Raw genomic sequence first — 15,727 nt, forward strand, 5'->3', positions numbered from 1 at the left:
GTGTGTGTGTGTGATTTATAAGCTGTTTTTCCAGGTGGAATACATGCAGATAATTCTAGCCATTCATTTCGAACAGCTGGCACATGACCTAAATTCTGTCTGTGCAAAAAATTCTCTTTGCACAAGATGAAACAGACAAATAAATCTTAAAATCTCAGTATAATGACTGATAGCAAAATGAGTTATGTACTTTTATTGCTTAACACAAAGAAAAGTTCCAAAGTTTACAAAGGAAGATTTCATTGAAATAAATCATTTGTAATTTTATCAACTAGCAAGACAGGTTTTGTCATATATTTGAATCAAGTTCAATCTAGGCATACTGCTTGTCACTTTCCTTAGCCCTATTTCCATCTAGTCTGGCATACCTAATTAAATATCCATTAATGGATAAAAATTAATTTATCTTTCTGGTAAATTCTGTGCTTTTCTAGCAGACATGACAGAGGTCTATTAGATAGGCATATTGTTATTCAGATCTCCCTTACATGTAGCATACCAATGTAATTCCAGGAATTATTTTCCCTAATTGGAAAGATAGTGTGCATCATGTGTAGCTGCAGAAGAATGAGAAATCCAGACTGTTTGTTCATGTTCTGTTTGTTAACAATTAGGTTCCTCAACACAGGCATGAGTTCGTATCTGGACATTTATGTGTAGTCGACTTAGCATTTCAGAAAACATATTACCTTCAGTACATGAGATAGATTACTTCTATTTTGGCGCCTAAAAATATCAATGAATATAGAGATATAAACTTCAATACTTTGGCCTAGGCTGCTAAGTTCCATATAGCCTGTTTGGTTCGTGTTTAGCAGTCCCCCCACAATACAATGAAGATATAGAATCATGTTGTGTTCATTTGGTACTACTCCACCTTATTTTAGAGATCACCTAAAGTAATTGTCTTATTAGAATCATTATTGCTTCTTTACACATCACAGCAGTGCTTCTACATCTGGTACCCATAGCAGGAGAGCCAGACTGAGAAGATAAATACATTTAGTTAATTTTTAATATTTTTTTTTAATCGGGCCCAGCTATTAATCACACTGCTCTCTAAATCTCAGGTGCCTCAGTAAGCAGTCAAAATGATCAAATATTGCTCTCTGTAACCAAGTGACATTACTCATTCTCACATCAGCAGATTTTAGAGGCTGCATTCATTGGGTTTTTCAGATAGCCTTTGGAGGGTCAGAAAAATGAAAATCCTAGAGTCTCTCCTCCTCCCCTGCCACTCTTTTGTCTCCAAACAACAATGGTAAGACTGAGGAGAAGCATCACTAGAGGTACATAAATAACTATGTTCATTAGGCTGGAATAGATTTGTCACCATGCGAGTCCCGTTCCACTGACTAATACACAGGCTAAAGAAAAATATGAGGCAGCCTTCCTCTTGCACAATTTACAAATCCCTAATCCTTTGCTGGCATGTTAGAGCCCCAGGGACTGTTGTGGGGAAGGCTCTGGTACAAGTTCTCTCATGCCCTTGTCACAGGAATTAATTGGGTCTTTTTAGCTGGATTAGAGGATGAGTCCTCTCCATGGAAACCAGGAAGATTTACTTGAAAAGAGTCTGATTTAACTGAACAATTTGCTAGTAACAATTTAGCTACTTTCAGCACACATCAGTAATAATATTTAATAAAATAGCCTGGGTTGCTTCTTTTGCACTGATGCTATATTCTTTCCTGCCATTCAGGGGCTCTCAGACATCAGAACAGAGAGAGTTTGTTTCCTCCTTCAGAAAGCTGGCAGATTTTTCTTTTCATTAGTCTCCACACCCCATCTCCCTTTTTCAGATGGAGCAGAGATCAGATTTTTCATGTGGCCATTGCTAATTATCAGTCATGAGTTGTTTATATATTGTAGCTGCTTTCTCTGGCTAGACAGCTATTGGTGTGATTTAGCGAGAGACCCATGCTGACAGTCTGTCTCTCTTTTGAAGTAAGAATTGGAGTTCAAGAAAGAATTTTCCAACTTCTGATAAGCATTCAGTCCTGCTTTAAAACTGCCAACAGATTTGTGGAACAGAGCCAAGACTTGAAAACCAAACTGTTTCGCATTACCAAACATGAAGCTTTGTTAAGTGGCAGGCATTTTAGAACATTTTTGAAGACGTGAAGCATCAAAAGTCTATTCAAGTTTGCACACATGTGATGGAGGCAGCTTTCTGCAGCTAGCACCATACAGGTGTATAGACTAAAACTGTGCCTGTACATGTCTGATCACTCAAGCTGCAAAATGACAAGAAGAGCATCCACTGACAGCTGCATTGATTTTGAAACACTTCTATGTGAGGACACTTGAACTATATTATTATTTCACTCCTAGAGAAATGCAGTGACTTCAAAATCTACAAAATCTTTATTCAATCCACTGTGCTGTGTTATTAATACATTCAAGAACTGTATCAAGGAAAAAAGGTCAAGAGAGGACAGGAGAAACACAGTTGCTCTTCCACCATTCCCCCATAGCATTTGCACACTACAACACTCTGATGATTGTCAAAAGCAACATCCCCCTTACATGTTTTTCATAGTATATTGCAAAGTGGTGATATCTTTCCAGATTCCTTGACAAATATATTCAGCACAAAGCAAGTGTAATAAATTTCAAGAATTACAAAGTCAGTGCTCCAAGATCCAGGATTTGTTCTGACCTCTCCTATACCACTTCCGAAAAAAGTGTCAGACAAAATCAAACAGCAAAATGTCCCAAACATTCCTTTCTCAAGTGCCTAGTGATACTTTTTAAGTTTTATCTCAGAAACAGCTGGAAGTAGATAAAGTGGACATTTGAGAAATTTTTCTGTTGTGCAGAGGTTTACTCTGTTGTACAGGTTTAACTAAGAGCATAGTAAAAAAGAACAAAAGCCCAAATGATTCAAGCGGATTGAAGGCCTACTCTTCTGCATATCTATAATCACATACAAGAAACAGCAAAATTCAGCAGCTGTTAGTGTATCTCTAGCTTAACAATGTCTGTCTCTAGTGGTCTTACATCTCTGAGCCTGAAAGTACAATTTTCATGCTATATGATATTTACATTCTTTTAAAACTTCAGAATGGCACCGTCTACAACAGCAGACCATTTTTAAATTCCTTTGAAAGTGACATTTTTTTCACTGTCTTATTTAAAGTGAATTTTAAAAGAAGGAATTTTGAAAAAAAGGTTTAAAAATACAATAGCAATCACCAATATGCTGCTGTTTTGAAAGAAGAAGCAGCAGATTACATTACACTCTTTGTCTCAAATTCTGTTTTATTAGTAAAAATTTGTAACCTGAAAATATATTGCATCTGTCCATTTATAGACCTCATCTTGTTCAGCTTTCTTAAAATGAGCCTTTCAAGAATCTGTCTGAAGCACGTTGCTGCATTTTTAAAGTGTGTTCTGTGGAGCCAATGTGCTATGGGTGTTTATTCTCCTGACATGCCAAGCCAGCACAGACTGAAAAGCCAGTCTAAAAAGTGGCTAGCTGGTGCTGACCTCTATACTGTTCAAGATGCACTGCTAGCTTAACTTTTACTTTAATGGTTCCTATATTCCTTTTGGAGACAGTCCCAAGACTGAGCCCAAACCCAAGTCCCCCCCTTGTGCAGCTCTCCATGTCCACAAATGCAGCCTCGGGAACAGTAAGGGCAAGCTCTGAAGTGCACAGGGACCCTTGATATCTCAGAATCTTTCCCCCGTGTCCATGTGTGTCGTGTCCCCCATCTGTCCGTCCGTCCGTCCGTCCATCCCCCCCCCAGCTTTTACTCAATTTCTGTCTTTAAAAAGCTTAAAGAGAACTAGAGTGTGGGCTATGTCTATGGATGTGCCAGATACATGTAAGGGATCTGTTACTAGGCAGTTTATTCATCCCCGATCACTTTTTCAGAGATGAGTAGCTATAAAATAGCTTGAACATAAACTATGGTCACAATTATGACTGTGGTGTAAGTCATGGCCTTAAAAACACAGTATCTAGGAGAAAAAAACCACCACAAAACAGTATTATAATCACACCATTTTCACTTTTGAAAAAATAATGCCAATGGGAAATAGGTCTAAACCCTTTAAAAGAATCTCTGGCCTTCATCATGAAATAGAATTTTCAATATTTTTTTTCCAGTGTGAATAATTCCTCCTTTACAACTCACTCATCTTACATTGTCAAACTGCTACAAACACTTTGTCCTGAGTGTAAAAGAGAAAACTTTATGTCAATGCCTAAGTTCAAATTTTCCATACCCTCAAAGACAAGTTGACCTCTAAAAAACTGAATTTATCCAAGAAGATCCACTCAAGAGTATGAGACTGTTTCTTTAAATACACAGAAGTGCAGTGCACACACAACCTTCAAAATAATTACAATAATGCTGTATTTTATAAATCGTGCTCATTTTCATGGGAAACTATGGAAGAAAGAAAAAGAATTTGAATGCTTTTTAGCTTCTCTAAGCCTAATACGCTTGAAATATATTTGAATAATTTTCTTGAAATAACTTTTGCCTCATAAATCTTAGGCTATTAGAGATCTTTCTCTGAACTTCTGGTGGAGTGATCATAACTCAATGTACATAACTGCTTCAGACTGGAAGAACACATTTCCAACATGAAATTACAATGTGTACAGGGAAAAGTAACAATTTTTTTCCTGTAACTCTGATACCTACATTAAAAATGGCTACATCTTTTTCATTTCTGCAGTGATTATCTTTGACATCATTCTCTTTTATTTAAAGCTGTATAACAGAAAAAAAAAAAAACCCAAACATTAATTAGATAATTGTAATTTCATTTTACCTATTCATAATTTGGAAAAATTAACCTGCAATCATTCTCTCTTATTGTTCTTTTATTCCCCTGTCTACCTGGTGGAAAAGCAGTCAGTTTTCAATTTTGTAGCCAGTAGTTAGAGCAGGTAATACATTTTGGTTGTCTTTTTTTTTCCTTCTTCAGCCTTACCATCAACAATAAATTTTCAATGTAATTAGGTTCACTTATGCCTGATACAATTGTCCTTCTCCATGTGGCTTGCACATGAAGGGAATCAAATCCATATCCTATAAACATTCCACTGATTACCACCTGAAAAAGCCCCAAAATACTCAACCACAATTTCTGGTAGCTATTTATCAGGGTATTTTCTCCAGAAGTTTTTCAGCAAGTAATTGCATAAATACTATCACATATTCTAATTCTCTATTCTCTCTGGTACTTTTGCACTTTTTCTGTCTTTTCAAACTTGTGAAAATATAAGACAAAAATTTTCTCATTTCAATTTGGTATTTTAGTCGTATCAGAAGGAAATTTTTTTGGTAGCAATATTACATTTTTGCATTAAACAGCACAAAACTAAAATCAAGCACTATCCTGGTCTTGCTTTCTGTATTGCCACTCTCCAAGGCAAATTACAGCATGAGAAAAGCAACGGAACACTGGAAAAATGTCAACATAATCAGACACTCAGCAACATACTGAACAGGTTGCTTTGCCATAAACAGAGATCTGGCTAATCCTGGGAAACTGCTACAACTTTAAAAAAAAAAAAAATCTAATACTTTAAAAGTGAGGAGACCTTTAATATGAAGTTATTATTCTAATCACACTTAGAAATCCTACCTTCATTATAGTCACATCCTCATGTACAGGCTGATATTCACAAATAACCTTTCAAATTCCTCAACATGACTCAAAAATAAAAAGAACATGATAAAAACAAATCTTTTGGTTGTTTTCAAAGGAGCTGCTAGGAAGTGAATGAGGCAAACTCTGATGTCTCTACTGGGTTATTTATAACAATATTATTAGCTATAATAAAAGTATCCCAAAATTAACTAACAAAATGGGCCAAATGCTCATTGTGCAGTACAGCACTTGCAGCAGCAGGTTTCTGAAAGATACAGTAAGAAAAACCCTTTAGTATTTTTGGTAGCCCTATAATTATATATATCTAATACAGTGTTCCATCCTGAGAGATGCTAAATACCCTCCAAAATTTAACAGTAGCCTCGAGTAGCATCAAGCTGATGTTCAAAGAAAGAACATAAGGAAAAGGCATTCCTCACTTGCTTGCTGCAAAACTTAAAAATCATGTCATTGTTACTTGTCAATTACTGTATTTCTTGAAGAAGTCATGCTGTACTTTCCCTGGAAATATCAGAAAAACAAGCTGTGAAGTAAGTCTTTGATAACAAGGGGCTTTGATGTCTGTGGGATTTCAAGAAACCCTCCACACTGGAAACACTTGAAAACCTCAAGACAGACATTGGCTCCCTCATGACTTTCAAAGAAACAAGTCTGACTGCTGAGCTCTTTCTGCCTTTTAAGTTTAGGGGCCATAGGAACTTGCTTGTACTGAGTTGCAGCATCCTTAGTTGAATCTTACTCCCATTCTCATGCCACGAAGTTTTGTCATCTTGTGATTGAACTCAAACATGTCCTTGCAAGCCAAGGTGGAGTATGGGTCTCTTGGTGCAATACCTGCTTGGAAGTGCAACAGACAGAGCAGTTCACTCAAACTGCTCCTGGAGTTACTGTGACTCATGCAACCTGGCATGGTGTTAACTGTTGCAAGTCATTTCACAAACCACAGCTATTCCCAGCTATCTTTTCCTTCCTCAGTTCTGCAGTTGTTTTCCTCAGCCTCTATCTGTCAGTCTAGTAGCAGTTAGATAGCAAAAGAGTCAAATGCTAGCATATATATGTGTCTCTATATATGTAAGTATACACATCTGCATGTTTTGATGCAACAGGACAGCCTGTGTAATCCAGAGGCCTCTCTGTTTTAGTCCACTCTGCTCTGACCCTGTGCTGGCACTATCGTGGCTTCTTCCCAGCTGGGCCTGAGTGGCCTTGTTAAAGCAGCTATAAAGTTCCATAGCCAGAAGATTCAATTTAGGAGGGAGTAAAGCATCTCTTTTTATTATCTCAGGAGAACTGAGCATCCTGCCAGTGCAGTACTCCAAATTTATCGCCAGAAGCAGATGAGATGGACTGGGAATTAGACCCACTTAGCAACTGGTTTACGCACTACTCTCTTATTGCTACATGAGGCCAAAGGAGGTTTATAGCTTATTCAGACAGTCAACTGTTTCTGTATCACTGCAAGATACTGAGTACAAATCAAAGCACATGGCTGTCCTGCAGTGAGGACTGGCCCTTTTTTCATCCTTTGTTATGTATTTAAACAATAAAACAACAATTTGCTTACTGTAACCTCTCCTGTGTTTATGTGTGGCTTAGGACATCAATTTGTGTCTTTACATAGAGATTCATTGGATTTTTTACTGCACATGAAAAGCAGAGACCTTATTTCAGACACAAGATTTCTAAAATATCATGATATACTGTTTCTTTATAGCTCATACAGACTGTGAGTGCAGTTGACAAAGATGAGCCTCCCCGAGGACACAAATTTTTCTTTGAGTTGGTGCCAGAATTTGCTGTTCATCCAAACTTCTCCATTGTAGACAACAAAGGTAACTGCTGACCAGTACCACCACCCCATCACCCCCCCTCCAATACCACTTAAAACTTCATCCAGCAACATCTATTTATTCTCCTTTTTTGTTCTAGATAACACAGCAGGAATTATGACTAGAAGAAATGGATACAGCCGTAATAAGATGAGTACCTATCTCCTGCCAGTCATAATATTTGACAACGACTACCCGATCCAGAGCAGCACGGGCACGCTGACCATCCGGGTGTGCGCCTGCGACAGCCGGGGGAACATGCAGTCCTGCAGTGCTGAGGCCTTGCTCCTCCCGGCTGGCCTCAGCACGGGGGCACTGGTTGCCATTCTCCTCTGCATCATTATCCTGCTAGGCAAGTACATGTAACGAGCTGTTTAATTGACTAGGTAAAGGTCTGGTCACTTGTCCACCCCTGATATTCTTTAACCCCTTATTCTCATGACCCTGCAGAACAATATTTCATTTCTGATGTTTCGGTTTAGGTTGTTGGGGTTTTTTTAACTGTTTTATAGGATGGAAAAGGAGCTGAGAGAGCAGGAGGTGGAGCTACTATGGGCTGTTTGTCATCATTACTCTTCAGAACAAAAGAATGAGACAATCAGTGTTATTTAGATGAAATAAATTAGAAAATCTAGGGTCAGGATTAGATACCATGCTCATTTGAGTAATGTTTTATTTTATAAATAGATCTTAATTTATATCCAGGACTTTAAAATCATATTCCTGAAGCTGCATAATAAGTTTCTCAGGGATTAAAAATTTATCAATTATACTGGTTATTTAATAATGAATTATTTGTAATTTTTATATTTGGGAAATATTTAGCTCAAAAACATAGAAGAGAAATGTTCAATTATTTGCAAGTTGCAGCGAGAGCAGCTGGTTAAATAAAATGTGAACGCAGAAGTTAAATGGATGATTGGAAAGCAAAAGCATTAGAAAGATTATGTGATATATGAAGAGATTAGAATAAATGTTAGATCCTAACCTGCTGCTAAGAACATAAAAATTGCGTCTTCAATATTTTTCTTACCAGAGAAGTGACTCCTTGAAAGTGTCATCATCATCTTTATTTTCCAGTCAAACTCTGTGGAAAACCTCTTTCCCTTTGCACCTGTCCTAGCAAACACAGCTTGCCAAGGGAGCAGTGACATGTTTACAAGTGTCACTTTATATCATTCTAAGGACATCACTTTATTTTCAGTTTTTAGGTTGGATTCAAGTTACCTCCAGTAAATATTCAGTGGACCACAGAGGTTGTTAGGAAAGGGGCAATATGTAGGAACTGTATCAGTACTTTTGGGCATAGGGAAGTGAGGGTATTTGAGCTCTGACAAACTGATTTGCCGTACTGCTTAGCTTCAAGCATCACTGCTGGCCTGGGTTTAGTGTGAGTCAGCTTGGATTCCCCAACATGTTGCCCAGGCATAGTCTGAGCCGCAGAACTTGCAGGGCACCACTTCCAGCAGGCAATTACGGTTCAAACTCTGCCACATCTAGCACTCTACCTTGCATAGTTCTTAACACAATGTCAACAGGCTCTGCATCTTCAAAGCCACCCTTCATGCACGTTCCCAGCATCGTACCATGATATGTGAAAGATATTAGTTCCCCTCTCCCTACCCACAGCACATTCAATCTTCCCTCTTACTCACCAGTACTAAAGTGGTTTGGAGTAAAAACTTTGCTACTAAGACTCAACAAAATTGCTCAGCATTGCTGTAATGTGTGGTTTGGCAACCACTCTGATGCTTCATTGACAAATGATCTCCCTGGCCCCTCTAATTTACTCCAGCTACTGGAGCTAGGGTCATATTTTTAAATGCATTAAAGCTTTGAATTCCTACTGAAACCAATAGCATTTAGACACTAGAACGTATTTACAAATTTTTCCTCAGTTTTTCATCTCCCTCTGTAGAGGTTAATTGTTGTGTCAATCCTTACCTCTCCAAAAGGAAGAGTTATTCAACTAAAATTTCTTAAACTAGGGGGATCGTGTTTTTAAAAAGAAACACTTAATCATTGCTCCTGTAGGTTTAAAATAGCTTAACTTTTTGACTGCCATGAAATCATTAATATTTTTCCTTATTAACTTCAACTTGGAGATAGCTTATATCATTATTTTCCTGCTAAAATCCCACCCCAGCCTTAAAACTTTTCCAGTTCAACAGATAATGTAAATTTTTTGTTCATTTATTTAATTTCTAACTGCCCATTTCTTCATTCATGTTTTGTTTCTTTTCAGTATTAGTTGTCTTGTTTACGGCTCTTAAGAGACAGAGGAAGAAAGAACCCTTGATCATCTCAAAGGATGATGTTCGGGACAACATCGTGACCTACAACGATGAAGGAGGTGGGGAAGAAGACACGCAGGCTTTTGACATTGGCACACTGAGAAATCCAGAAGCGAGAGAGGAAAGTAAGATGAGAAGAGATGTTATCCCAGAAACTATATTTCAGATAAGACGGACTGCACCTCTTTGGGAAAATATTGATGTCCAAGATTTTATTCATAGAAGGTTAAAGGAAAATGATTTAGACCCAGCTGCCCCTCCTTATGATTCACTAGCAACATACGCCTACGAAGGAAATGATTCCATAGCAAATTCCCTGAGCTCCCTGGAATCACTTACCACAGAGGGCAACCAAGACTACGATTACCTCAGTGACTGGGGACCTCGGTTTAAAAAATTAGCAGATATGTATGGTGGAGAAGACAGTGATCGAGACTAAGCAAGTAATCTGTGACCTGGTCAGTATTAGTGGAATTCATGTCTATGTTACTAGATACAGTGGCCTACCCTCTCTTACTTGGGAATAAAAAACTTACAAAAAATAGGTGTTGTCTTAGTAAGGGTTTGCTTAATCAATAAGTCAACGTGAATGAATATAAATGATTTAGATTTTAAAAAAATCTATTGATCACCCTCTCTGCCTAGAAACCTCTGATGAAAGGTTTTTATTAACAACGAAAAGACAATAAAAGGCTTTTTGTGCCTTTAATAATGAGATGGAACCTTAATTTTTTTTAATTGCTTTGCATTACCTTTCCTACTAGCTGGGACAGTGTGCACCTGCATTGTAACATATTCTCAAAAATATACTTTAAAAAAGTTTAATATTACTGCCATATTTATTGAGTTAAAGAATGTCTGTGTGTTGATTCATCATGATATTTTTATATATGTATATTTATATTTTTGTATTTTTATTAAATAAATTAGTATTTATAAAAACACTACTTATTCACGCACTTTGTTAATCATAAGGAACTGTCCAATCTTTCTGAACAAAGGAAACTGCGTATTGTGCAATACTTCAATTTTGAATGCATCTTCTTATATTGGATTAGTGCTTGAAATGTACTGTGCAAGAACAATACAGAGAGAGTTCTCTGTGATGGGAATGCAGTGTAGAAAAAAGAAAAATTATTTTGAAAAAGTGATTATAAATAAATGCAGTCTGACTTGCAATGTGTATTACTATATGGCATAATAGTATAGTTTCATTGTGAAACTTGCCCCCACATACCTTCTTATATAGGTGACCAGTGATAAGATTTAACAGATATAAGCCTGGGCATTTAAGGAACCATGAAGGTTTATCCTGCTAGATATGAAAATGATTTTATAATATGCCTTTTAAAAAATTGAATAATTAAGAAAATATCAATAATGAAAGGAAGGTTTTTGTATTCTAATCTTATTTTTAGGTTTTGAGGCAAATCAGACATGTTACTAATAGCTTCTTTTAAAATCAAAGTGAGCCAAGCAATAAAAACAAAGTCAAACTACTAGTTCATTAAAGATGCTACTGTTTTCTTGCTTCAAAGAAGTGCATACACTTGCATATTTTCTAAAACATGAAAAACTTCAAGTATATATTTGTGTTTAAAATCTGTTTGCTGGATCAGCGTTTATGCAATGCACATTTTCTTTCAGAACACAGGACAGGAGGAATTTACCTGGATCACATGTGACATAATTGAGACTTGCAAGGTTCATCCACATTTGTTTAAAGAATAGAAAAATTTTTAAAAGTCAATTTTTTCAAACGAAAAATCAATGTCATCAACAGTATAGGATGTACACTATCCATAATGTTTCCATTTTTAATATTGATTTTAGGGAAAACCAAGTGCATATTGATGTCCAAAATAATAATATTTTAAGGTTTTATCTAGGTTACTTAATTATTTTTCAGAAGGAAGCTTAAGATACACATTTGCAATGTTATGTGGACTACTGAGGCACTCACCTCTTACCACAAAGATACAAAAGACGCTACACACAAGGTCACTTCACCTAGATATAGGAACACACTCCTGCTTAACATTTTCTTCTCTACTATGTTGACTTTCAGATGTTTTCTCAAAAATATCACTTTACTATTATTTATTTTATCCTTCTATCATATTCTTCTGACAGCCCCAAGGATGCTTCTCATTTTCTGATACTGTACTTCTCTTTTTTTGGGGTGGTGGTGGTGTGTGTCAGGGGATTGTTGTTCCTTCCAGACAAGTGCCTGAACAGCTCACTGAGCTGCGTGTCAGGTCCACAACACTATGTTGCAAGCAAAAAACTTGAGCGGCACAAGTCAAAATAACCTGTATCCATGTGGGAGCCAGGTACATGGATGTGATGTAGTTACAAGACATCAGTGTATAGCATAAGAATGCATATTTCTTATTTTGGGGTTTTTTTGAGGTGAAAACAAAAGACTTATGCAATGTATGTTCTCAACAGTGTTGCAGGCAAAGTGAAAGTACACCGGAATGCCTTGGTCTTTCAATGCAATCTTCATAGTTTTAAGGCACTTCCTTAAGATGTGATAGAAGGAAAAAAATGGACAATAAAACAGCTATGTCCCTGAAGAGATATGAGTGTGGAAAAAAGTTAAAAGAAAAAACAAACCAAAACAAAACAAAACAAGAATATAGGAAGAACTTCCTTGACTTATAGAAACTGTACACCTAAACTTCATCTTCAGTGACAAACACAGTAGATTGGACTAAGAGGAGTTGTAAGTTGTCATTAGAAATCTGCATATCACACAGTGATGTAGAATGGCAGGAGAGAGGAAAAAGAAAATACATCTGACCTCAAGCACAGACAGATACAGACAAGGTATACGCCAGTGGAGCTGAATAACTTGTTAAGATGTGAAGAGTTGGTGCAGGACACATCAAAGGGCATCAGTTTGATTTAGAGAGGCTCCTGGTGGAAGGCAGGATGAAGGAAACAGGGTGTGAGGAAATCTTTCTTGAAGACATATAAATTTAATTTATAAATTAAATTTTCCACACAGAAATAATCTTATTTGTGTATTGTTATTTATCTACACCCCTACCCCACTCCCCCCCCCTCCAACCCCCTTTTTTTTTTCTCTCTCCTCAGAAAGGAGTGACAGAAAATAAGAAGTAATGTAGAAGTCACCTCACAGAATGCTCTGGTAAAGACATGTCCTCAGAATCATGATGTCATAGTACTACAGTGGTACTGGGAAGAGCATAAAAAAAAGGCACCCTTCTCCTCTCAGTCTAGGTTTTCTCATCACATGAGTCATTGACATGAAAACAAAGGGAACTTTAGCCTTTGTTTTCAGCAGAGAATGAGACTCTCCCATGCTTTCCTGTTATAGTAGTGAGCCCAAGAGCCCTGTATCACTTACAGTGCTGTATGTTTAATAGAGGACTAACATGGATTTACAGCTCAAAGAAATTCACATAGTTGATATAGCAAAAGAAGTAATTTCTCAAAATTGCTAAAAATTTTAAGAGTTCTTAAAATGGCTAAAACTAGCTGGCAAGTTACCACCCGACATGCCTAACTGTAAGATGTGTGGGCTTGTTCATTCAAATGGGCTGCAGAAACTAGTTCTTCTATTCAAAATGTGTTTTTAAAAATGTGTCTTCTATTCCTCTTACATCTGAAACAACACAGTAAATAGCACATCACAGATGAAGAATTTGTATTCATGGTGGAAAGTACTGTGATATGTCCGTCTTGCACTGTACCATTTTCTTCTGTTTACATCCACTGAGACTGTGAGGGAGTGGTGGGTGGGTGGCGGGTGGTGGGGTATTTACATATCATAGAACCAATGAATGACAACCATGTGCGACAGGATGAACTGCTGCTTCTGGTGTCATAAGCCAGACTGATTCCCAGGGTATTTCCCATGGAGGAGTCTTCTTGCACAGCCATAGTTGTATCCCTCAGGAGTACCACAGCCACCCTTGCCCGTGACAGAGGCATGCACCTTTGCTGCTATGGGTACTCAGCAGAGCAGCTGTGCTGCCTCTGAGTTTGCCCATCCATAATGCTAGAGGGTGTGCCTGCAAAACTCACGGTGTATCACCTTATGGTGCTGGGGACATTCTGAGATGAACAGGGGCAGCTTCTGGCCCGTGACTTACTGAGGCTGCTACACGGCCAGCTGCTCTGGATGCCTCAGTGAATATTGTGACTAATTAAATCTCAGGTTTTCTATGCCTCTGAACAGGCAGAGGGATAGATATAGTCAATAGGAACTTGCATAGCAGTGGCAGATATAGAAAGCTACCTTGTTGGGTTACAAAGGTGGCAGAAAAACTTCAGCTCACCCTTTGATTAACTTCTATTTTCCAGTAATAGGTTCCAACTGATGGTGTTATGTACAGCAATTTTTTAATCATTTAAACAATATTTTTGTGAAATAAATATTAACAAAATTCATCATTCAATGAATAAATAGGTATTCCGAGGAAGAAGGAAAGAATATTGGATAATAAGCATATATATGAACAACCACATTGAAGTTGTTACTGGTAAGTCGTCTCCTTTTAAACATCGGTGAAACAATGGCTGTATGTTTTCTCTAAGTCCCAAAAGAAGCATCACACCTAGATCCCACTATTACATTGTATCCGGATTCCTAAAGATACACAGAAGGAAAAGAAGGTCCTGAGAGGCCTGTTAGAGTTTGATGCCTGTTGTCAGTTTCATGGGTCCACATTTAGAGGAACTGGGTGAGGTCAAGCATGGATACCACTATCCTAGCATAAAACTAGTTGAAGGATCATATTTTTATATGCTGGTCCTTTTTATCCACATAAAAAATGTCTTTGAGATGTCCAATACCAATTGGTACTGATTAAGTTATTAGCTTACTTTGGCATTATAAGATCAGTGATGTTGATGAGTATAATTGACAAAAGGTCCAAAGGAAAGACCAGGCTTCAGCTGGATAGGCAACAATATTGGTCCAATACTGGGAAGAAGTGCTGGTTGATGCAGTGGGATATGCAATACTGGTTAAGCAGCAAGAAACAAAGAGAGGGATGAGAGGTAGGAACTTCTTTCAGTGATGTTTCTAGAGATGTTTCTTTCTCTGTGAGAGAACTGAGGCACAGAATTGCTGGATATTTCATGTTTTTGCACTCTTCATCCTCTGTGAAATCAGCTGTGATTAGCAAAATTCCAGATCTGTGGGATTGTCTCAAACCTTAGACATATCTTGCTGGAAAGTTCAAGGACTTGGGACCTTAGGAGATGGTCAATACAAAGGAGAAATATAATTTTTTATGATGTTAATCATAATTTTTTATGATGTTAATCTCACCAAAGATCTGCTTCTCTGCCACTCAGATCTGTTGTGGTTCGCTCCAGAGGAGAAGAAGTAGCTGGAAACACTTAGGATGTACAAGACTAATTTCTGATGTCTTGCAGTAAAACTACTTGTGACTGCTAAGGGCCAAGATAAATTTAGTAACTCCTAAGGAAATACCATAGGATTTAGTTATCATCCCCAACAGTCTTAAATCCATTTTGAATGGGGGGGGGGCAGGTTTAAGAGCAAGTAAAATGAGAAAAAGAAGTGAAAAGGAATAAATATGATTATAGAAAAATTCCATTCAAATGTTTCAAGAAAAATCCGGAAAAGTATATCCATTTTATCATGAAAACTGGGGGGGGGGAGGGGGGTGGTGGTGCAGAGAGGAACATTTTATGAAGGTCTTGTGTTGTCATGTTTATATTTTTTCTATTTATTTTCACTTCAACTGATTTTTTTAACATCCTCAAGCTTATCCTGATGAACAGCTTTATCAGTAAAAAATAATGCTGGAGACAATCTCCCACAGAAGGTTGCATCTTTCAGCAAAATGCCAAAACAGACTTATTATGCCAGGTTAAGCAATTTAACTGCAACCAGCACTGTACATAAACTTCTATGTAGTAGCATAGGGATGTGGCGATGCGGAATATCACGTGTTGTGACGG

The 15,727-nt window shown here is 37.5% G+C and overlaps 1 protein-coding gene across 1 annotated transcript in view; it reads left to right on the forward strand.

Annotated features, from left to right (window-relative positions):
• CDH9 (cadherin 9) overlaps nucleotides 1-10,938 on the forward strand; it is a 67,110-nt gene extending 56,172 nt beyond the window's left edge. Inside the window, exons 9-11 of the mRNA XM_056333591.1 lie at nucleotides 7,352-7,469; nucleotides 7,567-7,818; nucleotides 9,712-10,938. Of these exons, the coding sequence (XP_056189566.1) occupies nucleotides 7,352-7,469; nucleotides 7,567-7,818; nucleotides 9,712-10,199 (858 nt within the window). The 3' untranslated portion in view covers nucleotides 10,200-10,938. The remainder of the gene's footprint in view (nucleotides 1-7,351; nucleotides 7,470-7,566; nucleotides 7,819-9,711) is intronic.
• Nucleotides 10,939-15,727: the final 4,789 nt, after the last annotated feature.

The sequence above is a fragment of the Falco biarmicus genome, chromosome 3, assembly GCF_023638135.1.
Source record: "Falco biarmicus isolate bFalBia1 chromosome 3, bFalBia1.pri, whole genome shotgun sequence".
Lineage (NCBI taxonomy): Eukaryota > Metazoa > Chordata > Aves > Falconiformes > Falconidae > Falco > Falco biarmicus.